The 23,522-nt window shown below is 37.3% G+C and overlaps 1 protein-coding gene across 2 annotated transcripts in view; it reads right to left on the bottom strand.

Moving 5' to 3' along the window:
- Positions 1 to 2,450: 2,450 nt before the first annotated feature.
- The window catches only part of PDGFD (platelet derived growth factor D), a 244,702-nt gene continuing 223,630 nt past the window's right edge, over positions 2,451 to 23,522 (bottom strand). For both annotated transcript variants that reach the window (XM_028517400.2, XM_028517399.2), the window contains exons 6-7: positions 18,281 to 18,495; positions 2,451 to 5,038 (exon numbers count right to left, since the gene is read on the bottom strand). In XM_028517400.2, the coding sequence (XP_028373201.1) occupies positions 4,913 to 5,038; positions 18,281 to 18,495 (341 nt within the window). In that variant the 3' untranslated portion in view covers positions 2,451 to 4,912. The remainder of the gene's footprint in view (positions 5,039 to 18,280; positions 18,496 to 23,522) is intronic.

The raw sequence follows: 23,522 nt of genomic DNA, 5'->3' as shown, positions 1-23,522 counted from the left end.
TTTTCCAAAATTGCAGAACTCTTCTGTTGAAATGACCTATAGGACATCTTATCCTTCTGATTTTGTAAATAAAGACACATAGGTACAGAAAGTGGCAGACTTGTCACTAAGCCCAAGGCCTTCTTTCTTCTACTTGCAGGCCATACTATGCTCAGAAAGCCTCATTGCTTCCTATCCTACATGTAAAAGACAAAGTTTTTGCTAGCCATCCACATGAGACTTTGTATAATCAGGAGGTTACCTAAGTCCTCGCTATTCTTTAAACTCATATATATATGTTTGTATACACACACACACATACACACACACACACGGGGGTCTTTGTTCTTTTTGTTTATATCACCTATGCCATCTTTCTCTAGGTTTATCTTCTGTTGTGGACCTTGTGATTTGAACCCCAAAGCACGCCTGACAATGTAGAAGAATACATATTGTTTTTGGATGACTAATTAAAGCATTTAACCTAATTACTTTTCCCTTTATTGAATATGGCTAAATTTCCTTTGAAATAAGGAAATTTATTGTCTATAGAAGACAATAAATATCCACCACTGTATTCTGAGGTTTGTACCAAAATGGGAAATATTGGAAAACATTTCACTTGATGTGTTAAACTCTCAAAAAACAGTGATTTCTTAACGGCTGGCAATTTCAGCCCTATTGCTTGCTTCATTGAAAAATCTTACATCTGATCTCCCGATCTCCTCAAATTACCTCCTGTACCTTCCCAAAGTAATCATCAATCCTGATCCTCTCTAACTTAAAGATTGGTGGATAGAGATTAGTGAGAAAAAGAAGAAATGTGGAAGTAATTGGGAGAACAAGAAAGGTTAGAAGATACTAGAAAAGAATGAATTTGTGATATGGCCTTGATCAAAGATACAGGTTAGAGAATATGACCCAGACTTTAGTTCTCAAAAGAGAATTTGTATTATAAGCAGTATTTAAAATACAAATTGAATCCAAGAGTGGTTTTATCATTGGATCCTGGCATTTAAAGCTGGCAAACAATATCTAACAGTTTAAAATAATTAGAAAGTCAAGTGTTTTTTTTTTTAGAAAATGAAGATTTGGCTCACAACTTGCTCATTGAACACATTGACATTTATTATGGACTCAGCTCCACTCCTTTTGAATGTGATATTTAAAAATAAAATTTATTTTTAAAAAGGTACAATTGACTTGCAAATTCAGAACTAGAAGATAAACAGCAAACATAAAGTCTTAAATCAAGCGGTTAATTGCTCATTCATTGTTGATAGCTAACTACTGTATGTGGGAGTTATCCCAGGGTGTTATGTTAAGTTTTGAAGGCCTATGTACTCCTTAACTTGATCTTTGAAAACAACAGAATTTAAGTGAATGTCAATAAAACCAGTGAATTATAAATATCCTCTCTTTCAGCATATTTGACCAGGGCTGTCAGTAAACAAAATTGTACTTCTTAGGATTTCAGGTATGAATATTAATCTATGTATGTTAATGTAATGCTCTACCAGAAGACCCCAGGGTAATATGAACAATTTGGACATCTGCTGAGATGCTCTTAGAGGAAAACTAGATACCTGCACATTTCAGAAAATGAAATAAAATTATTAATGTATTCACATTAAAATATTGCTTACATGTATGGCTAGTATGAATCTTTTTACATAAAATCCAAGTTATCTGAATTAACTGCTATGCACGGCATTATTTGATCCTTTCCCTGTCCCTCCCTCACACATTAACGGGTATTTCCATGGTAAAATTGATTCTTTCTACATAATGCATGTGTTTCTCCTCTTCTTACCCCAAATGACCTAAAACCACTAAACAAATAAAGTGGCAGAGTTTCACCCAGCACTGCAGCTGTGATCCTGTCTCCAGTAGCATGATGATAAAGACTAAGCTACAAGCAAAAGCAGTTTTTGTGGTGAAAAGAGCTCTCCTTGTACTCCCCTTCCAACCCAAATTATAAACCAAATTTTATAGGAGTGTAGCCCCTAAACTGGTTTCCCCGAGCTGGCATCACTGACCCGCCAGCTGGGGTGTCCGTCTACACAGGAAAAGGTGTGAGGATGGACAAAAGGGAAATACATCTGTGAAGTTATTGATTTCAGGTCCTGGAGGAAGAGATGAGCTATGAACTCTCTTAAGTGAGCATTATCAGAGGAGAATATATTTCATTTAAAGGCCTGAGGGGAAACGAACAGTCATACGAAGAACCAACAGCAGTGGTAAGAGAACAACAAAACCCAAGATCCACCCCATTGCCTGGCTTTAGGACAGAGACAGAGTAGAATCTTATTGTCAGTATACAAGTTTTGTGCCCTTTCAACGTTCTAAAACCACACCATCAGAAATTGAACGTTGTCACTCCAAACAGGTGCATGCATCTGTAAAAGTAAGTTTGTAACATTTTAAATGTACCTTTTAAAGACGCAGTGGAGTACTAAATAATGGAATACTTTTGTTCAAAAGCAGTATTTATTTTTCATGACGATAAGAGGCATATTACATTTGTTGTGAGGGGCAAAAGCTGCATGTTACCATATGACAAAAACAAAAATTCTACTTTTGAAAGTGCTTTGCCCTATAGGAACATATTGAATGGAAGACATTATTTCAGGTGGATTTATTAGGGTTTGTTCTGAAATGTAATTTGTACAGTGAGTTTTTTATTCTTTTGATGGCAATGGAAGAGATTTATTGAATATATGTTGGAAGTGCAATAGATAACAGATATCCAAGGGAGAAGTCTTAATAAAATACTGAGGAAGGAAAAAAGTGAGTGAATATGCCTGCTTGCATTTCATTCAGCTAATAAATAAAAAATACAAATAGGGCTTTAACTGAAAACCATCCTGGTTATTGCAACCTGGAAGGTATATTGAAAATTGGGTAGAACACTCTAATTTTTCATATGTACAGACACAATGTGAGCTGAACAAGTTAGTGTGATGTAACACATTTTGATTTTTGTACAGGAATCCAATATTTTCATAGGAAGCTTGCAAATGGTCATGAAGGGGAAGAGTGGTTCCTGATTATTACAATGTCTGTCTCAGCTATTTGTGATGGTACATGGAGATTTTGGATAACTGAACAATCTCTATTTAATTTTATCACTCACCCCACTGAGGTAAAAACCCTGGACACTTTTAGGGATATTTTGGAGGCATATCTTCAATAAGCATTGGCCTTTCATATAAAAAAACTGAGTAGAAATGAGCTAAGTGTAGTTGAGAATTTGGTCCTAAGAGCACCAGGCTTAAAAATCCAAGTGGCCACTCATCTGACACCTGTACCGAACAAGCTCCTGCCACATGCCCCTCATTCAAATTGGTTTTAGTTAATAGGGCCCTGGACTCATGGAAGAAATTGGCTTTCATTTTTTCTTTCAAGGCAGGAAGAAAAATGCAGTTCTCTCTGAGCAGCCCTGCAGCTACCTGATTTCAGTGTTGCTCTCTTAAGAGTCTTGCCTTGGAGAATGATGAATCACTTCCTACTCCTGGAGTCGGTCTCCTTTAAAGCAGACAGACAGTAAGGAGCCAGAGAGGAAAAATTACTCTACATATCGATGACAGCCATCAATGCAAAAACAGTTTTGTAGTGGTAGAGCAGGGCCAAACTTGTGAACTCACAATTTACAATGTGTCTTCTTAGAACATGCTCCATAGATTTGGAAAAGAACTAGAGACCCCAGATCTGATTTCACTTAGTTCAGAAATACGGAATCAGAAATGGTGAGTGACTTCATGTTTAGGGATTTACATCAATAAGTTTGGGTTGTTTTAATACACAAAAACTTTCAGGCTATAAATAATCCATGATGGTGTGTCAAATATAAAATGCCATTGTAAATCCATGTTTGTATATCAAAGAGATGGGAACACAAAAGGAAATACATAAAACTAATTAGCATTGTTTTGAGAGTTCAAATCCATTATTAACTATGGATCCTAACACATTTTCCATCCAATTTCCAGTTAGGTTAATACCTCAATGCTTAATTTTTTGACTTTTAACTGCCCAAATCTTTCAATGAACAGTATTCTGAAAGGCTTGTGCAGAATTTCCATGCTATTCTCCAAAGAAGTTACTTCCATGGATGGGTTCTTGGGACCAATTAAAATTTCTGCTACAGCTTATAAATTGTCTTCTGTAGGATTATAATAAATCTTCTGAGAAAAAAAATTGAGACTGGTGTTATATAAATTTGAATGCCTCAGGAAGATGCAGAAAAAGAAGATTTAATTATTTAATTTCTAAAGTACCTATATTTTTATGGCATGCTTTTGAAGACCAGTAATTATTGTCTATATAGGTAAACATGTAGTGTATCTTATGGAAAAAAATGGTTTGGTTTGTGCTTTGTCCCCAGAAACCATATTTTTCCTTTTTTCAGAATTAAGATGTATACATAAAAAGCTCATCTATTGGTTTTTAATATATAAGGTGATTTCATTAAAAGAACAAGATCCAAAATTGTTTTGTGATTCAAAATTTAAAAATAAATTAATCTTCCAATATTTCAAAGATGTGTTTCATGTATTAATATGTCTCTTAGTTTTTCAAAAGATTTTAAGGATCTAAATGACTCAAACTTATTGTAAGCTCTGGTGTACTGTTTATATATACTGATAAACCATTTGATCTATTTATAGATAGACATGGATATACCCTCATATTCCCTGGAATAGTTTAATAACTATTATTAAATGCAATTCTCTATTCTGGGTTATAGAGGTTGATGATATACCTTTCTACTTGCCAGAGCACTAACAAAGCTAGGTTGAAATTCAGCGACCACTTGTATTTATTGCTTTGCAGTCTAATAGTAAGTTCAGTTGCTGGTGGGAAAAGGATCTCTTACCACACCCTCTTTAAACTATAAGATCTTTCATGCTTAATGTATGTGCACATTCATTTATCGAGGTGGTCTGGAGCTGCAGATACAATCGCACCGCTCATGGTGATCCAATTGGATGTCAACGAGAGCCATGTAATTCGATCTTCCCCTCCTCCTGAAATGGCCAGGCTCAAACTTTAATACCTAGGAGAATAAACATATTTCTTGTGAGAAAGCCGTTCGAGTACAACTCAATACATACCACTTATTCTCTTTTTGACAACTGGTTCTTAACCCCTTGAGAATCCTGTTTAGAATTCACACATATAAATATTTTTACAGTCATCAACTCCTTGAAGTGGAGGGGTCAACTAATCACAGAGTAATACCTCCTGTGTGACCGACCTACCTGCAGTACCAAGATGACCTAAGGTGTCCTAGCAGGTATTTACTGATAGCTTCCTAAGAGCCTGCTTTGTCCCAGGTACTGCAAATACTGTCATAATGATTCTTCTGCCAAAGCATATGTTATGGATAAATGACAATACTGAGCATATTACTATTTTTGTAGACAGGGCAATGAATAAAGTCATGAACATAATATGCTGGTATGGCTAAATTCTTTAACTGCTATAAAATATTTTGCCCTAATGAAGGTCATTAGCATCTAGTCACAATAAATGAAAATGTATATATATATATATATATATATATATATATATATATATATATATAATACCTTTTATAATTCAAAACAGACCTGGCTCCACTAATCTTTGTACATTAACATTTGTGTGTCAACACAGCATGTCCTAAATTAATAAAATGAATCCTCAATTGTTTAAGTTAGTAAGTTTAAACATAATGTTTTTTTAACTTGGTAAGTTTAAATAGAAGCTATCTCTTCTTTCCTGCTATGGCCTTCACTGAAGTCAAGCATGAGTCATCACATACTTGCAAAATTATAAACGTGTTCTTACATATAGTATATGGATAGTTAAACTGCTTCTCTTCTTTATGTTCTTAGCCTTCACTTTTGATTTTGTCCTATTTTCCTCTTAGACTCTAAACTCTGTCATAGCACACCATACAATTATGTATCATTTTGCAGTTTTCAAAGAATTTGCACAGATTCACTACTTCTTTTGTCCTCAGAAAAACCTCACCATTCTATAGATCAGAGAACTGAGACTTGAAAGAGAGCTAAGAGTCTTCTGGGTACTTGGACCTGGGAACGGGGCTTTTTTATTTAGGCTCCTAGAATGCTGACCCAGTGCCTCTACAATGCCTATGATTTCCTTTTGTGACTCACAGGTGAGTGTGGGCCCAAGTGCGAGCTAGAGAGGAGACCAGATACACTTTGCTGATATATTTTGGCCCTGTCTGAAGGTTAGATGCAGTGAAAACTTGCTTTCACATCTGCATGATTTTTCATGGCATCCTCACAATTGTTTACAATGGATTATATTCCCAGCAGTTTTTTTAGCCACACATTACTTGATGCAAGTCACAAAGAAACCAAAACCATCTACTAGGAAAAATTGGGCCATAGTCCTCAGAACTCATGCATCATAGTATATACCCTTTACTTTAGCATTTAGCCATGCTGTTCCAGAGTAGTTCCAGTGGGGAGAATAAATCACTGGCTTCGTTCAAAGTTCAGTCAAGCTAGGGAGCCTGGACCCTGCTAACAGAGAATGGAGCAGGGAGACGTGTTTGTAGCAGAGCTTCAAAGGATTATTTATGAGGACAAAACCTGGACAGAAAGGAACCCCCTAAGAGAGTGTATGAGGGAGGCAAAAAGACTCAAAAGTATTTGATACTGAGATTACTAGTCCAAATGCCAGTTTTTTATTGATGTTCAGTTGCAGTTGTCCCACCTTTTTCCCCCTTGTTCTCCCCTCCCCCGAGCCCCCACACCCACAGTCAGTCCCCAACCCCTTGTTCATATCCATGAGTTCTCAATTCATGTTCCTTGATTTGTCCCTTCCCCTTCTTTCCCCTGATATCCACCTCCCCCCGCCCCACCTCTGGTTACTGTCAGTTCTTCATTTCCATGTCTCTGGCTCTATTTTGCTCATTTTGTCTTACTGATTAGGTTCCACTTATAGGTGAGATCATGTGATATTCAGCTTTCACCACATGACTTATTTCATTTAGCATAATTCTCTCCAGTTCCATCCATGCTGTTGTGAAGGGTAGGAGCTCCTTTCTTTCTGTTGCACAGCATTCCATTCTGTAAACATATCACAGTTTTTTGGCCCACTCATTTACTGATGGGCACTTAGGCTATTTCCAGCATTTGGCTATTGTAAATAAAGCTATCGGGGTGCATAGGTTCTCTTGAACTGGTATTTCAGGATTCTTAGGGTATAACCCCAGCAATGGTATCACTGGATCAAAAGGCAGAATCCATTTTTAGTTTTTTGAGGAAATTCCATACTGTTTTCCACAATGGCTACCCCAGTCTACATTCCCAACAACAGTATACTAAGGTTCCCTTTTCTCCACAACCTTGCCAGCACTTGCAGTTTGTTGATTTGTTAATTATGGCCATACTGATTGGTGTGAAATGGTATCTTGCTGTGGTTTTAACTTGCATCTCTCTGATGGCTAGTGATGCTGAGCATCATTTCATATGTCTATGGGCCCTCTGTATGTCCTCCTTGGAGAAGTGTCTGTTTAGGTCCTTTGCTGATTTTTAATAGGATTGTTTGTCTTCCTGGTGAGTTCTTTACATATTTTGGAGATCAAACCCTTGTCTGAGGTATCATTGGCAAATATGTTTTCCCACATGGTTGGTTCCCTTTTCATTTTGCGGATGTTTTCTTTAGCTGGGCGGAAACTTTTAAATTTGATGTAGTCCCATTTCTTTATTCTTTCCTTTATATCCCTTGCCCTAGGGTATATATTGGCAAAAATAGTGCTATGTGGGATATCTGAAATTTTCCTGCTTATGTTCTCCTCTAGGACTTTTATGGTGTCACATATTATATTTAAGTCTTTTATCCACATTGAGTTTATTTTGGTGCATGGTGTAAGTTGGTGGTCTAGTTTCATTTTTTTCTGATGTACTTGTTCATATCTCCAACACCATTTATTTAAGAGGCTATTTTTACTCTATTTTATGTTTCTGCCTTCTTTTTCAAATATTAATTGACTGTAGTGACATGAGTTTATTTCTGGGCTCTCTATTCTGTTCCATTGGTCTATGTGTCTGTTCTTATGCCAGTACCAGACTGTTTTGATTACAGTGGACTTGCAATATACTTTGATATCAGGTATTGTGATCCCTTGTACTTTGTCCTTTCTCAAAATTGCTGAGGCTATTTGGTTCATTTATGGTTCCATATAAATTTTTGAAATATGTGTTAAATATCTGTGAAATATGTCATTGGTATTTTGACAGGGACTGTATTGAATGTATACATTGCTTTGGGTAGTATGGATATTTTAATGATGTTAATTCTTCCAATCCATGAACATGGTATATGCTTTCATTTGTTTGTGTCTTCCTTAATTTCTTTCCTCAGTGTTTGGTAATGTTCTGAGCCGAGGTTTTTTTTTTTTTTTTTTTTTTACCTCCCTGGTAAGTTTATTCCTAGGTATTTTATTTTTCTGGTGGCTATAGTAAGTGGGATTTTTTCTAAATTCTGTTTCTTATATTTAGATGTTAATTTACAAAAATGCTTTTGATTTCTGAATATTGACTTTGTACGCTGCTGTTTTGCCAAATTTGCTTATTAGGTCAAATAGTTTTATGGTGAAGCCTATAGAGTTTTCTATGTACACTATCATGCCATCTGCAAACAATGACAGTTTTACTTCCTGCTTTCCAGTTTGGATGTCTTTTATTTCTTTTTATTGTCTGATCACTGTGGCTAGGACTTCCAATACTATTGGAAATGGTTATTAAATAGAAGTGGTGAAAGTGGACACCCTTGTATTGTTCCTGATCTTAGTGGGACAGCTTTTAGTTGTTACCCATTGAGTATGATGTTGGCTGTAGATTTCTTGTATATGGCCTTTGTTTTGTTGAAGTATGCTCCTTCTCCTCCCACTTTGCTGATTGTTTTTATTATAAATGGGTGCTGTATCTTATCAAATGCTTTTTCTGCATATATTGATATGATCACATATTTTTGTCTTTCCTTTTGTTTATGTGATGTTTTACATTTATTGATGTGCATATATTGAACCATCCTTGTATCCCTGGGATGAATCCCACCTGATCATGGTGTATGATCTTTTTAATATATTATTGGATCTTGTTTGTCAATATTTTCTTGAGGATTTTAGCATCTATGTTCATTAATGATATTGGTCTGCAGTTTTCTTTGTTGCATCTTTATCTGGTTTTGGAATTAGGATCATACTGACCTCGTAAAAAGAATCTTTGCTTCTCTTGGATTTTTTAGTATAATTTGAGAAGGATCAGGGTTATCTCTTCCCTAAATGTTTGGTAAACTTCTCCTCTGTAGCTGTCTGGTCCAGGGCTTTTGTGTGTATTCTTTTAGTCTCTATGTCATTTAATTCTGCTCTGATCTTGATTATTTCCTTCTTTCTACTCTCTTTAGGCTTTGTTTACTGTTGTTCCTCTAGTTCTCATAGATGAAAGGTTAGGTTGTTTATTTGAAATTTTTCTGTGTTTTTTATGCAGGCCTGTATTGCTATGGACTTCCCTCTCAGGACCGCCTTTGCTGTATCCCATGGGTTCTAGACTGTTGTGTGTTAATTTTCATTTTTTTCCTGAAGCTTTGTGATGTCTTCCTTGCTTTCATTGTTCACCCATTTATAGTTTAATAACATGTTATTTAGTCTCCATGGCTTTGATTGTTTTTGAGTTTTTTCCTTGAGGTTGGTTTCTATTACAAGCCATTGTGATTCAAGAAAATTCTTACTATGATTTCAATTTTCTTGAATTTGTTGAGGGTTGTTTTGTGTCCTATCATGTGGTCTCTGTTTGAAAATGTTCAATATGCATTTGAAAGCAATGTATATTTTGCTTGTTAGGTGTGAAAGATTCTGTATATATCAGTTAAGTCCATTTGATCTAGAGTATTGTTCAGTGCCACAATGTCTTTGTTGATTCATTGTTTGGAAGATCTATTCATTGTTGATAGTGAGGTGTTAAAATCCCCTGCTATAAGTGTGTTGTTGTCTATATCTTTCTTGAAGTCCTCCATGGTTTTCCTTATTTATTTAGGTGCTCCTGCACTGGGGGCATATATGTTTACAATGTTTATATATTCTTGATGGATTCTACCCTTAAGTATTATGAAGTGACTTTCTCTATCTCTTTTTTATTGCCTTTGTTTTGAAATCTATTTTGTCTGATGTAAGCATTGCTACCCCGGCTTCTGTTTCCTGTCCATTTGCTTGGAAGTTTTTTCTAACCCTTCACTTTAAGTCTTTATAGGTCTTTTGTTCTGAGGTGGATCTCTTGTAGACATCACACATGCTGGTTCATATTTTCTTATCCATTTCGCTACCCTATGTCTTTTGATGAGAGCTTTTAATCCATTTACATTTAAGGTTATTATTGATAGGTACTTATTCATTGCTATTTTTTTACTTTGTAGTTGTGTTCTTCTCTCTCTTACTCTTTTCCTTCATCTTCTTAAAGCAGCCCCTTTAGCATATCTTGCAATGCTGGTTTAATGGAGGTGTATTCTTTTAGCTTTCTTTTATCAGGAAAATTCCTTATTTCACACTCCATTTTAAATGGCAGCATTGCTGGGTAGACAAATGCCAGTTTTAATAGCTAATTACATTGTTATCTTTTTCGTCTGCAATTCTGCACATACCATATGTGTCACTCAATTTCTCATGATTTATTATGCATTCTCTCTATTAATTGTATTTTAAGAGCTTTGAGGGCAAGAATAGCAAAAACATTATGTTCTAATGTTATAATCAATAACATTATTGTCATACACTGTTATAAGCAACTTTGCAAGTATTAAATTATTTGGAGTTCATTGCAACATTATTAGGTACTATTAAGTACTTTCCTCATTTTGTTCACAGATAAGAAGGCAGAGAGAGAGAGAGAGAGAGAGAGAGAGAGAGAGAGAGAGAGATTAAGTTACTTGCCCAAAGTCATAGAGTTGGTAATTGCTAGAAACAGAATTTGACTCCCTTGTGGACTAGCTAATCCTTACCTATGAAACTGAAACTCTGTACAGCTAGGCAGCATGCTGACAACATAGTAGCTGCTAAAAAAACCTCCTGGGTGCAGGCAGTGGGAGATGCCCTCAATATAGAAGGGAGTGTATGTGTATGAATATTCCTTTTTACCTTCTCCCTGCATCTCCTCTGTTCTACCTCCAACAAACACAGGGGACAAAGCAAACAAACCAGGAAATGAAGCTGAGGCCAAATGAGTGGGCCATGTTTTGGACCACTTTTAATCCTTTCATATTTTTAAAATAAACTTTGAAGTAATGATAGTGGAATTATATTGACATTGTCCTTTCACTGCTCCCATGTTCTCTCCTGTTGGGTAACTATAGAAAATAATAGATGTTGCTTCTCTGTGAAAAAATAAGTAATAAGAACAAAGGTTGAAGAATGTATTAATTACCTCACAAGGTAATTAATACAGTCATGCCCATGGCAGATACAAAAAGCCCTACTATGAGCAAATATGCCATGTTTGGACAGAGTGCCTAAGAAGGGGTTAGAGGATGGAGTCCTACAGTTTAGTCAAGATTTTCCCCAATATTGATTAGCTGCTATTGTCTAAGATTGTCTTCATATAAACCAAATTTGGGGGCTGGCAGATGCAGGGGAGAAAAGTGATTTCTAAGAAGATGAGCATATGATAAATACTCTCTGTTTAAAGAAGGCCATTATGAAAGCCTAATAACTTGCAATGAGTGCCACTTATAAAATAAGTGCTCTGTCTATTTGCTTTCTCATTTGATGGCAAACAAGAGTGTACTTGGGAATGACAGCAGAACCTGGGCAGTTAACTCATCTGTTGATTGTTCAGGGATTTTCCCTGTGTTTTATGTTGAGCAATGTGAGCACAGCATATATGTGTTTTGCTGATAAGAAGAGAGAAATGAATTTGCAGACACTTTCCCAGACAAGACAGGAAAGCACTGTTTGAACAAAATGAAAATTGGACTGCTTTATTGGCTGGTCACAGCACTGATGTCCAAAGCTTTCAGACCATATAATAGTCTTAAGTTCAGGCACACAGCACTGAAAGGAGGAAGAAAGCAAAGCTGATCTGCAGCATGGTGGAAAGTTAAAAGAAAAATGAAGAGCCTTTATCTGAGGAAGCAAACTGACTAGTTTTTTGGTCAACTTTAAAGGAAAGGAACCATTGAATTAATTACAGCCGCTGTTGGACACTTGCTAATAGAAACCATCACAAAACTATTTCCTATTTTTCTGAGCTATGATTCACAGTTTCAAGCACACACCAAAATAAAAATTCACTAAAGAACAGCCAGCCATTTATTATCACCTGTGGGTGAAAATAGAAATCTCGACTCCTCTTCACCACCTGGCAAACCACGGGAAACCAGGGAAAGTTGACTTTAGTAAATGGAGAATGATGGAGCTAGTTGGCAGCTTTCATACCACCACACAAGGTCGAAAGTGCTCATTTTGCAAATTACTGTATCACAAAAGATATTTACTACAGTGCCAATAAACTTTGAATGAATCATCACCATAAAGTTATATACTAATAAATGTCACCAGGCAGACAAGCTATCTGCTGAGTTGGGTTCTCATTTATTGGGATTTAAAAAAAAAAGGCTGTTGAGCCTGTGTAACAATTCTCAAATTAATGGCTTGCACAGGAACACAAAGATATATTTCAGGACAAACAGAATGTATAACAAACCTGAGTCACTGAGACTTTATTTAAGATGCTACTCAACGTCTAAAGCAGGCACTGTTCAATACAGTTTCTTATCTTAAGAAAATAAAAAGTCACTTCATATTCTTGCTTCTATTTTGACTTCTTCATGCTTTAGACTATACGAAAAATGTGTACAGAGTTAAGATTTTTAAGGTCTGACGCCCTGGCTGGCGTAGCTCAGTGGATTGAGCGCGGGCTGGGAACCAAAGTGTCCCAGGTTCGATTCCCAGCCAGGGTACATTCCTGGGTTGCAGGCCATAACCCCCAGCACATTGATGTTTCTCTCTCTCTCTCTCTCTCTCTCTCTCCCTTCCCTCTCTAAAATAAATAAATAAATAAATAAATAAAATCTTTAAAAAAAAAGATTTTTAAGGTCTGGTGGTCAATTTTTCTGAAATCCAAGTGACTACAAGAAAAATATTTTGAGAAGGGATAACATTATTTTCTACCTAACTGCCCAGCTTGCATGCAGTAGTTGCAGCAGAGGCTGAGCCCTGTAATAAAAGAACTGATACCAAGTCATAAGACACAGCATTCAATTAAAAATACACAAATGAAAAAAAGTTCAGTAATGTTTTGCAGACAAATTAAGTTTGAATATGATCAAAGACTGGGCTTACAGTGAGGGTCTATAAAATGCTCATGAATTTTGAAAATGCAATCTCAACATCATCTGTGGATATTTACTTCTAATACAAGATTTCTGTGAGCACCCTGGCTTTATTATAGGGTATATTTGGGTGCAGTCCTTACCTTTACAAAACTAAATAGTCAAATGATTTTGACAGTGTATTAGAGAATTAATGACTACACGTCCAGCCTGCCCATTGCAGGAAATATAATGGAAACCTAACTGGGCACTAAATTTCAGAGCATGGCCTTAGCCCTAAGAACCAGTCATCACATAGGTGGGTATCATTTACCTGAGATATATGATGCCCCAGGACAAGTTTGCTAATCTTTGGCAGGAAGCCCTGATATGAAGCTAGATCTGGATGGGAGAGAAAGTGCACATTTGGCAGTACTTCAACGGAGCGCATTCACTTGGGAAGATAGGAAGTCAGAACTGAGAAAGCCAGAAAATGCTCTCAGAAAATCCCACTCACATCTGTTTTGTGCTTTAGAGTCTACAGATGCTTTTATTCACACAACATCCCTGGGAGGTAAGGAGCACAGGTGCTATTAATGAGTAAATCACCTTTTCTATAAACATTAACTGTTGCAGATCATATCTTAATTCTTTTGTATTTACCTAGCACCTCAACCACCAATTTGTTTATATTCCTTACATAATTTCAGTAAGATGAAATTTGGGGGCTAGGCAAGAGTGTAACAGTTAATGTATATCATGCAATTTCAGGGCTTAGCTGGGAACTCAAAATTGAAGGTTCCAAGTAAGGAAACCTAAGGCCCTGGGAGGTTTTACTTGGCTGGCCCTAGGTTGCCTCCCATGCAGCGTAGCTGGAACCAGAATCTACATCTTTTCTCTTTTAGTCATACAACTTTTCGCTCCATTGCCCTGTCTCAAGGAAAACATAGAAACAGCCTGAAAAAGAGCTATCTCCTGGTGTCACTTGAAGAGGGAGAAGGGGAAAGAAGGAGAAAGAGAAAGAAGGAATCAGAGGACTCTAATAAACTTTGAAAATGATGTTCCAGGAAAAAAAATAGAAAAGAGATTTTCTAGACTTTTATTATTAGTTAGTTATATCATAACCCAACATTTCATTGTTTTTATCATAGAGTAGAAACTGTGAAAAAAAAGTTTTTCTGTTTTCTTGGTCTCAATTTACAAATTTAGCTAAATAACAAAACTAGTGAGAGTTAAAGCATATAAAAATTAAGAGTACTATTATTTTATCTCAAGTCTGAAACTCAACATTTTATGACCTTAATTAATCTTTTGTTTCGTTTATAAATACCTGTCAATATCTCTAATTCAAATAAATAGGAAGCACTTTTTAATATAAAATTCTTCTTTAAAATAAAAATAATCCTCTAAAGTCATTTTTAAGTTCTGTGCAGAGACAAGAATGATTCTACATGTTGTAAATGTATCAGAAATAGGCTTGTGTGTTCAATATGGTTGCTATTAGCCATATGTAGTTATTTACAGTAAAGTTAGTTAACAGTAAATAAAATTAAAAATTCAGTTTCTCATGTCCGCTACATACATTTCAACTGCCACATAACCAGCCACCTGCTACTAGTAATTACCATATTGGACAATGCAGATGTGAAGCAGCTCCATCACTGCAGAGTGTTCTTCTAGTGTAGGGGGGTTATATTAGTTTTGTGACAAAATCATGAAAGAGAAAAAAAGAAAATTAATTGCTATCTTTCTCTCTCTCTGCTGCTTCCCAAGTTTTTAGCTGTTGACTGAATAGACAGAGGAGACCAAATGATGAAAAATAGTAAATATTGATGAAAGAAGTCACCATATTTCTAGGGAATAGCATAGTTCTTCTTCATGCATTATCAAGGGAGGATGAGAACTGATATATAACATCCTCTGTCTACATAATATGTTCCCTGGAAACTTCACTATTTAAAAAATCACTATCTAATCTATCTTGTATATCCTATATACTCCAAGAGGCATAGGATAGTTGTTAAGAAAAAGAAAAAATACTTTAATAGAATTCCTACAAACCTTTGAGAACAGAATATAATAAAGATGCTAACATTCTATTGCACAGTGAAGAATGCTAAAACCCCAACAGGAGAAATAGCACAACCTGTGAAAAAAAGCAATGATATTAGCTTCATTAGAGCTTTATAACTTCTCAGTTTTATTCCTTAAATGCTAAGCATTAAAGTATTTGTGGAGAGTCACACAGGCCTGCTTATATGATGAGTTCTAGTCACCCTTAAGGGTGCTCATCTCTCATAGAAACTCATTTCACATCTCATCAGTTATAACCAGGAGCTGAGAAGCCTGCATTTTCATTTCTCTGAGTTAAGAATGTAGACATAGAACTATAGAGTAAAGGGCTAGGATTTCTCCCTAATTAGCCTAGCTCAGGCAGCCTGCATTTCTGGAAATGAACCAAGCCTTCCGCTCTTTTCCTTGGGGCACTCAGCAGAGTGATCACTGTGACATACTTCAAGGGTATTTTAGGAGCGTAAGGGAAATGTGACAGGCTTGTTTTTCCAGGTACACAGTTACTGAGTGAGTGTTTGGTGCTCTCTTGTTCCTTTGTTCAGCACTTGGCAGAGGGATTTTGTATAGAGCTCTGCAGACTTCTAGAAGTAAAAATATTATGACACGTTTCCAAGAGATGCTTTAGACAGCAGTTTCAAAAGATGCCAACATTTTAGACCCATTTGTGTGACTGAACAAAGAGATCAAGGGCTTCCCTTTCCAGAGATTAATTGTTTACAGGAATTTACAGGTAACAGCTATTGTGTATGGAGACAAGAAAGGAACTAAGAAAAGAACCTTGTCTGGGAGGTGAGGGTCCTTTTGAGTGTATGTTTAACTCTGCCATTTCCGCAATAAAAAATTTAAAAAAATCAAGGCCCTGGCTGGTGTAGCTCAGTGGATTGAGCATGGGCTGCGAACCAAAGTGCCGAACGTTCGATGCCCAGTCAGGGTACATGCCTGGGTTGCAGGCCATGACCCCCAGCAACTGCACATTGATGTTCCTCTCTCTCTCTTTCTCCCTCCCTTCCTTCTCTAAAAATAAATAAATAAAATCTTTAAAAAATTAAAAAAATCAAGCTGTAACTTGTATCTGACAAGAAAACCACGAGGAAAATAAAACACTCTCCAAATACATCAAAGACTGAACTTGAATGTTTTCTCTCACAGTTATGATGAGGTAGAGATCTTGTCACCTCCTACCTTATTTTAACTCTAACTGGATTACTGCTTTCTGCACTCACCTTCAGGTTATAACTAAACATTACAATGTTCAGGTTCTTGAAAGTAAGGACAATAGCCAACCTAGAGTTCATCAGGTAGTTCAAATATAAAACACAATGAACACAGATGATGGCATTCTCTGGATAGAAGGCTTTTACCCCCTCTTTGAAAACTGTGCAGGTGGAGTAAGAAACCCTTGTGAGTAAGAGAGTATGTTCTGTGTAGGTCTAAAATAATGTGTTTGCCTTGTGTAAGGTAAGCATGGTCAGTGCCCCTGGCTTCCCGTATTTCCCAAGTGGAAAATACCAAGTATGTTGTGTCCATTTTCATTATGCTCAGTTACCTCCCAACTTACTCTTGTGTTATTGTTTTCAGGATAACAAAACCATTTTACAAAGTTGGAGATTTTATTTAGGGAGCACTATCCCTTTCTTATTGTTTTGGTGGATACTGATAAAAAGCAACTTAACAACAATTCCTAAAAATAGTGTCTACTTCACATTTCAGTTATATTTTTAGGCATTTTCTGCTTGATGTTTCATATCGTGAAAAACACATTTCATATGCAATGTATTACTTGATCCCCAGAACTACCCCACACGGAAGGGACTATCTGACATATTTTCTTAGTCCCATTGCACATGTGTGAAAACTGAGTCTCTAGACTTCAGTGACTTGCATGTGTTCCCACAGTCAGGAAGCAATAAAGCTGCTGTCACTGTCAGGGGAAGCTCTAACTCCCCCATGTCTACTCTTTAATGCTGAACAAAAAGCTATATATTTTAAAAGAGAGAGCACAGTGTGACTAGTAATGAGAACACTGACTCTGGAACCAGTGGATCGGAGAGTAGATCCTGGCTCTGTGGTTTATCAACCATGCCGTACTGGCCAACTCACTGGTCCTCTTAGGCCTCAGTTACTCACCTATAAAAGAGGCTAAAAATAGCATCCCCCTTCCCCTTTACAGCAGTATTGAGAAACTGCTAAGTGAGTTAATGATGACTTACAATAGTATCTGACACATGCTAAGTGCTCATGAGTGTTTGTCACTATAACTATTATTAAAGGTTACTGCTCTCTTCTTAAATATTTGTTTTTCTTATTTCTTTTACTTATTTTTACATAATTTCAGAGCTTATTTTCCAGGTAGCACTCAGAGTATTTAGAAAAAATTAGCATTCATAAAAGAAAAATATGTTCATATATGCAGAATGAAAAAGTCTCTGACAATGTATATTTTCTGAGAAATCATTTGCTATCTTTGCTTAATTTTTTTAATAATGTGATTGCATTAAAGTTTGGCTCTTAGCATTTTCTTAAAGAAACTTACATTTTGCAGTTATATCCTGTAAATACATGTCATGCTCTTTCTACAAGGAGCCAAGTAAGCTCTGAAATTACTTCATTATACATTTGACTATATATGTATTCTAACAAGGCTGTGTCGACCTACATGGATTAGAAAGAGGAATCCCTTCTTTAGGATTGACTTAGATCCTTCCCAGTGCATTCAGCTTGACAAATTTAGTGCAAGTATAATTTCAGCTCCCCATCATTCCCCTGGCTGGATGCTCCCACACACCAGACAGCCTAACTGTGTGCAATGGTGCTGTCTTCCAGCACCCTGTGGATTACATGACTTTTGCAGCAGAAACTGCTAGACACAGCACTACAACAAAGGCCTTTGAGAACAACATACCTCATGATACTTTTTCACAGTTTTCCCAGAATTGCACTTGCAGGACTTCCAGCTGACAGTCCCACAGCCACAGTTTCCTCCACAGCGCTGCACAAGGAGACAGCGTGGAAAGAAGACTGCGTTGGTCAGCTTCAGCTCCTCTCTTATGTTTACTGAGTAATTCCTGGGAGTACAACTGTAACGCTTGACATCATCGTTGAGTCTGTCCAGGTCAACTGTAAGAAACGCATACACTATGTAAGCAAGTGCACAGCTGTAAGCAAAACACTCAGCATGTGCTTTGGGAAATGGGTGGGAAGATTCTCTGATAACAGTCTTAACCTGAGGACTGAATATGTTCTTGGGATCTCAATTACTATTCTAAACACCAGAGGTGGAAAGTCTAATTTTTCATTTGATCCTGTCTGCCCTTCAAAAAAAAAATAACAACCACCAGCAACAACTAAAGACCAGAAAACCCTCAAAAACATGACTAAGTCTACATATTGGCTCAAATTTCCTTGTAACTTTTTTTAACGCAAAAAAATGTTCTGAGGTTAAAAAAAGAAATGATCAGCAATGTATAATAATTGCATTCTTAAAAAATTTCTTCTTGATATTACTTAAATCTAATTTGAATCACATGAGGGACACATTAGGGACAATTGTTCTAATGTATTTAAATGGCAATGAAATTTTACAAGAAAATGTGAGAAAGAAAAAGCTCATTTTAACTCAAAGGTCAACCAAAACATTAAAGGAAATGGCATTTTTGGGGTTGTGAATATGCTACATATTTGTGCTTTGGGTCCTAGATGGCAGTAGAGTCCAGTGGTTAAGTTCCTGGCTCTGCAGTAAAGACACAGCTGCTCTCACATCATGGTTACACCTCCTTTTAGTTAGAAAGTTACTAACTACTCTGAACCTCTGCTTCACCTATGAAATGTAAATAATACAACTACCTATTTCACAGCAGTATTCGAAGGACTGAATCTAGTATGCATGACACTCAATTAGTGCTATTTATTATTATTCATTTTGGTTGATTTTCATTGTTTCTGCATATTTTCCTTTTAAAGTCTAATGGTCAAAAATTAAAAGAAAAAATGCAGGCCATTTTTCTTTGTTTCTTTCTTTGGGCCTTTCATCTATGTAAATGATTGTTCAGGAGTATGTTTACTGGGACTTCTATGAATGAAGATTATCACTGTAAATTTCAAATTTTAGCCATAAATATGTATAGGAATTACATTTATATTATTATAGTACATAAATTACATTTCAATTAGTGGTCTCAAAATTTCATCATCCATCCACTTGGCATCCAAACCCTCTGACTGATGAGCACATGCATGACTATGTTCTCAGAAGAATGCAGTTAGAGAAAGTCCCTGGTCTGCTCGGGTTTCACGCCATGTCCCAGTGCACTTCCCTTGTCACCACAGGTCACTGCATGAGGAGTCCCACAAATGTCGGGCAGATAGCATCAGGCTGGCTCCAGACTTTAGCACCAACTAGTGTCTTAGTCGTAAATGAAAACTGCTTGAGGAGCAGTAAAAGTTGCTCTTTGGGGCAGAGGTCAAAGGCTAAGGACACTGTCAGTAGAATGTAGCTGAGGGAAACTGAAAGAAAAAAAGCCACTAGTGGGTGAAGAGTCCACTTAACCCTGTGAAGTCAGCTGAAAGACTGGCCAGATGGCTGCAGGAAGCCTTGAATAAGGAAAGAGCTGGCAATTGGATTGGTGCCCTGCTATGAGTCCCTTTCCACATGAGTGACTATGCCTTGATTCTCAAGGGCAAGCATTTTTCCCCAACAATTTATATGCTGAGCCCAGGACACTGTGGGGGCTGAATAAATGCTAAATAGTTACTGTGCATAATTTATTGCTGTTTTTTTCTTCCTTTGTAAAGATGTCATACATTTTAGCTATAATCAATCCAGATTTAAATTGAGTGAACTCTGTCTTGGGAAAGGAAATATTTTATTGCTGCTAAAGCCCTGCAGATAACTGCAAGCAAAGCAAGAAGGATTACATAAATGGATTAAGAAGCGCAGCAACCATCCATTACCAGTGTCACCCTGAGATAAATACTATTGCTGGCCTGTGGACAGGGCTGATGCAGAGGGCCAAATCTGCCGCTTGTGGTAATGGGAATATATTTTTGTCGAGTATTGCAGAGTAAAGAGGTGCAGTTATCAAGAAGAGGTTGTAATGTGCAGGAAGGCAGGGAGGGATAGGTAGGAAGTAATGGTACAGAGTCTCTCCTTAGTTCAGTCCTCTGCTAGGCACCTTACACCTATGACTACACTTTCTGATTCCCCACCCTTTCGAGGTGGCTATTACTTACCCAAAGTGAAGAGTAAGTGGGAAAACTGGAATTGAAATCCTTTTCCCTTTTTGCTCTATAGTCTTTGTCAGTGCAGTGGAATGGGGGAATGACAGGTTTCCAATAGTTGAAGGAAGGACACCCTGCCCCCTGTGCTGTATCAAGCTTTTCTGTAGACTGTCATAGTGGGACTGGGGTGGGGAATGGCTATATCCTTATCTCCAGAATGTATCCAAGCCAAATTACAGTATGCTTGCCTTATGGGAATGTAACTAAACACCAAAGTGCCCTCAACACACCAGAATAAGGTATGTATGTCTTACTTACCGTAAAACCCAGTTCTGTGCATTGTATCACCAGTTTACTGACTAGCATGCATTACTTCTGGTTCCTCCCCACCATGAAGAGATCTACCATGCTGTCAGTTTTATGCATCAATTCCCTAATGTGACTAAGAACTGTGGCCCAGTGTGACTGCTATGGAATCCAGCTGCCCTGCTTATCAGGGGATTGAAACCACAGGGACGCTCAATTTAGAACTAGAACTAAAAGGTTCTTCTGCCTGGATGCAAATAACTTCAAAGCAAGATTGCAGACTTTCTGCAGGAGATATTGAGTTTCCAGTCAAGGAAGACTGATTAGCAATGCAGCAGAGCAAGGAGCCAGGCAAGGGGCTGAGCAGCAATTAAGACTTCGGATGGTACTTGGGGGCGGAAGTTGGGCTCTGGCATGAGACTGGCGGGAGGGAGGAAGGCCAAGGGGTACAAGTTCAGGGAGAAGGGCTGCCCTTTCCTTTCCTGCTTCAGTCTCCATGGAGGAACATTACAGGGCAGCAAAAATGTTCCAAATTTAATTCAAAGGCCCATTAATTTCACATAATTTCCCTAGTTCACCCAGGTGTACATAATGTTATAATTCCTCTTTAGCATTTTTTTTTTTAGTTTGAGTCTTCTTGCCTTTCCATGGCTCTTTGATGTCAGTTAAGTTTTCAGGGCTATGCACTGACAATCTGTTAAAAAGGCTGCAAAGGCTTCACTGTCCTCAAGGGTTTCCCCTGGGCACATTAATCCGGTGTGTGGCCCCCCTGCGCAGTACCACGGGAGCCCCCTTCTATCAGCAGCCCTGGCCTCAAAGCATAGCCCAGTCACAGAAGTTCCTTGGATTGTTATTAGAGTTCTGGGCTCTGAGCATTGGGCGGGAATGTGTAAAGCAATGGTGTATTGGAGAAAGCACATCCTTGTTATAGTTTCTAGTTTATTAAGGCTTAGGTGTGGGAGAAAGGAGAGTCCCCCTGGTGTTTCTGATCCTGGCCATTTATATTCTCAAGTACCAGGAACATGAAAAGTTCTGCACACAAATGATTGCATGAAATTCCCACAAATCTATGAATTACATACCACTATTGCCTTTATGTTTACAGTTGAGAGGATTGAGATTTCAGAAGGTTAAGAACAAACGTGGTCCCAATGTCACACACTCAGTCAGTGGTGGAGGCACAGTTTAAATCCTGGCTTTTTCAAGCTTCTTGCACTTATGAGCCCCAGTCTGAAGATTTGAAGGAGGGCACAAAGACCAATTTCCATGAGCCATGTTGGAGCCTTCCCCCTAGAGAACACATGCTGTCCAAATGACATGGCTTCACGTGTGCTGACAGGCACTGACCTGTCATTTTCAAGATATTGTCAGCTGCATATACCCAAGCACGTGCTCCTGTGGACACAATGCCATCTGTCAGATTCTACCTAAACAGTGCACCATGTTCTGGCTAATGAACCAGGCAAATGTTAGCAAGCCTATTTTTTTCTTTGATGTGAAGCAATATAACATGTTTCATCTTTTCAAATAAACTGAGGGGTCTTTTGTCTATTCATGATTTTCATTTTGTTGTATTGTTTTCTTTGTTTAGATGCTTCTCCTCCACTAAGACATAAGGTTCTAAGAAAGAGAGTTCATTATCTTTTTATCTCCCCTTTCCTAGTGCTCTGGCCCTAGAGGAAGGACCAAATAGAGGTCAGTTAAGTCCACCTCTTCTAAAACCATTTGGTTTCAACAATTAGAAGCAGGGTACTGCTGAAAGAAACACATCTTTGTAGTCTAAGGACATAGGCTATTTTAGAATATTTGAAATAACCAATTAAATCCAATAAAAAAACCTGAAGTCACTATAAACCCCTGGACAAGTGTTTCTGATTTTCTTTAAATATATATCTTTTGTGACTCTGAATAAATACTCAGAAACTTAAAATCTAAATTAGAGAAAGTTGCAGCCATTTATAGCCCTAGTAACAATCCCTATTTTTTTTTGCAAGGAATAGGTGCTGAATAACTATTACCTGAATAAATCAAGCTGCCACTGGTGTTAGATTAGAATTGAGAAACTAGGATTTAGAGATATGATGCATGAGGATAACTGCACCAAAACCCATGGAACCTAAAAGTGCTGTGCAGGATAGAGGACCGCACATCGGGAAGGCTGGTCCCCAACACATGTCAAAAGCTGCTCAGGAGTATATCCTTTGCCAAATGGAAAATAATGTCATAATCTGTCATGTAAAGTGCTAAAATATTTACTTTGATGTTGCAACACTAGATTTATAATGCTTTAGGCAGGGGTGAGAGGTCTAGCAACTAGGGGATCTTAGCCTCTCTCAAGGTTCATAAATTCCTCAGGAGGAGTGTTCATCTTTATGGACATTACAACCTCACTACAATTTTCCAATTTCCTTTTCCATAAATTAGCACATAATTGTGAAAGCTATTTCCACCTTTCAACCCCAATTTAGAAGTGCAAGTAAATATGGAAAGAATAATTATCTTATAACTTTTAATGAGGGAATGCCAAGGTATTTTAAATTTAAAATCTTGAATTCTATGACTGTATTTGCTGCCTTAATTTCTAAAGACTGGAAACATTTACTATTGTGTTTATAGAAATC

The sequence above is a fragment of the Phyllostomus discolor genome, chromosome 6 (genome assembly GCF_004126475.2).
Source record: "Phyllostomus discolor isolate MPI-MPIP mPhyDis1 chromosome 6, mPhyDis1.pri.v3, whole genome shotgun sequence".
Lineage (NCBI taxonomy): Eukaryota > Metazoa > Chordata > Mammalia > Chiroptera > Phyllostomidae > Phyllostomus > Phyllostomus discolor.
The sequence above is the reverse complement of the archived record's forward strand: the minus strand, read 5'-3'. Positions and strand labels throughout refer to the sequence as shown.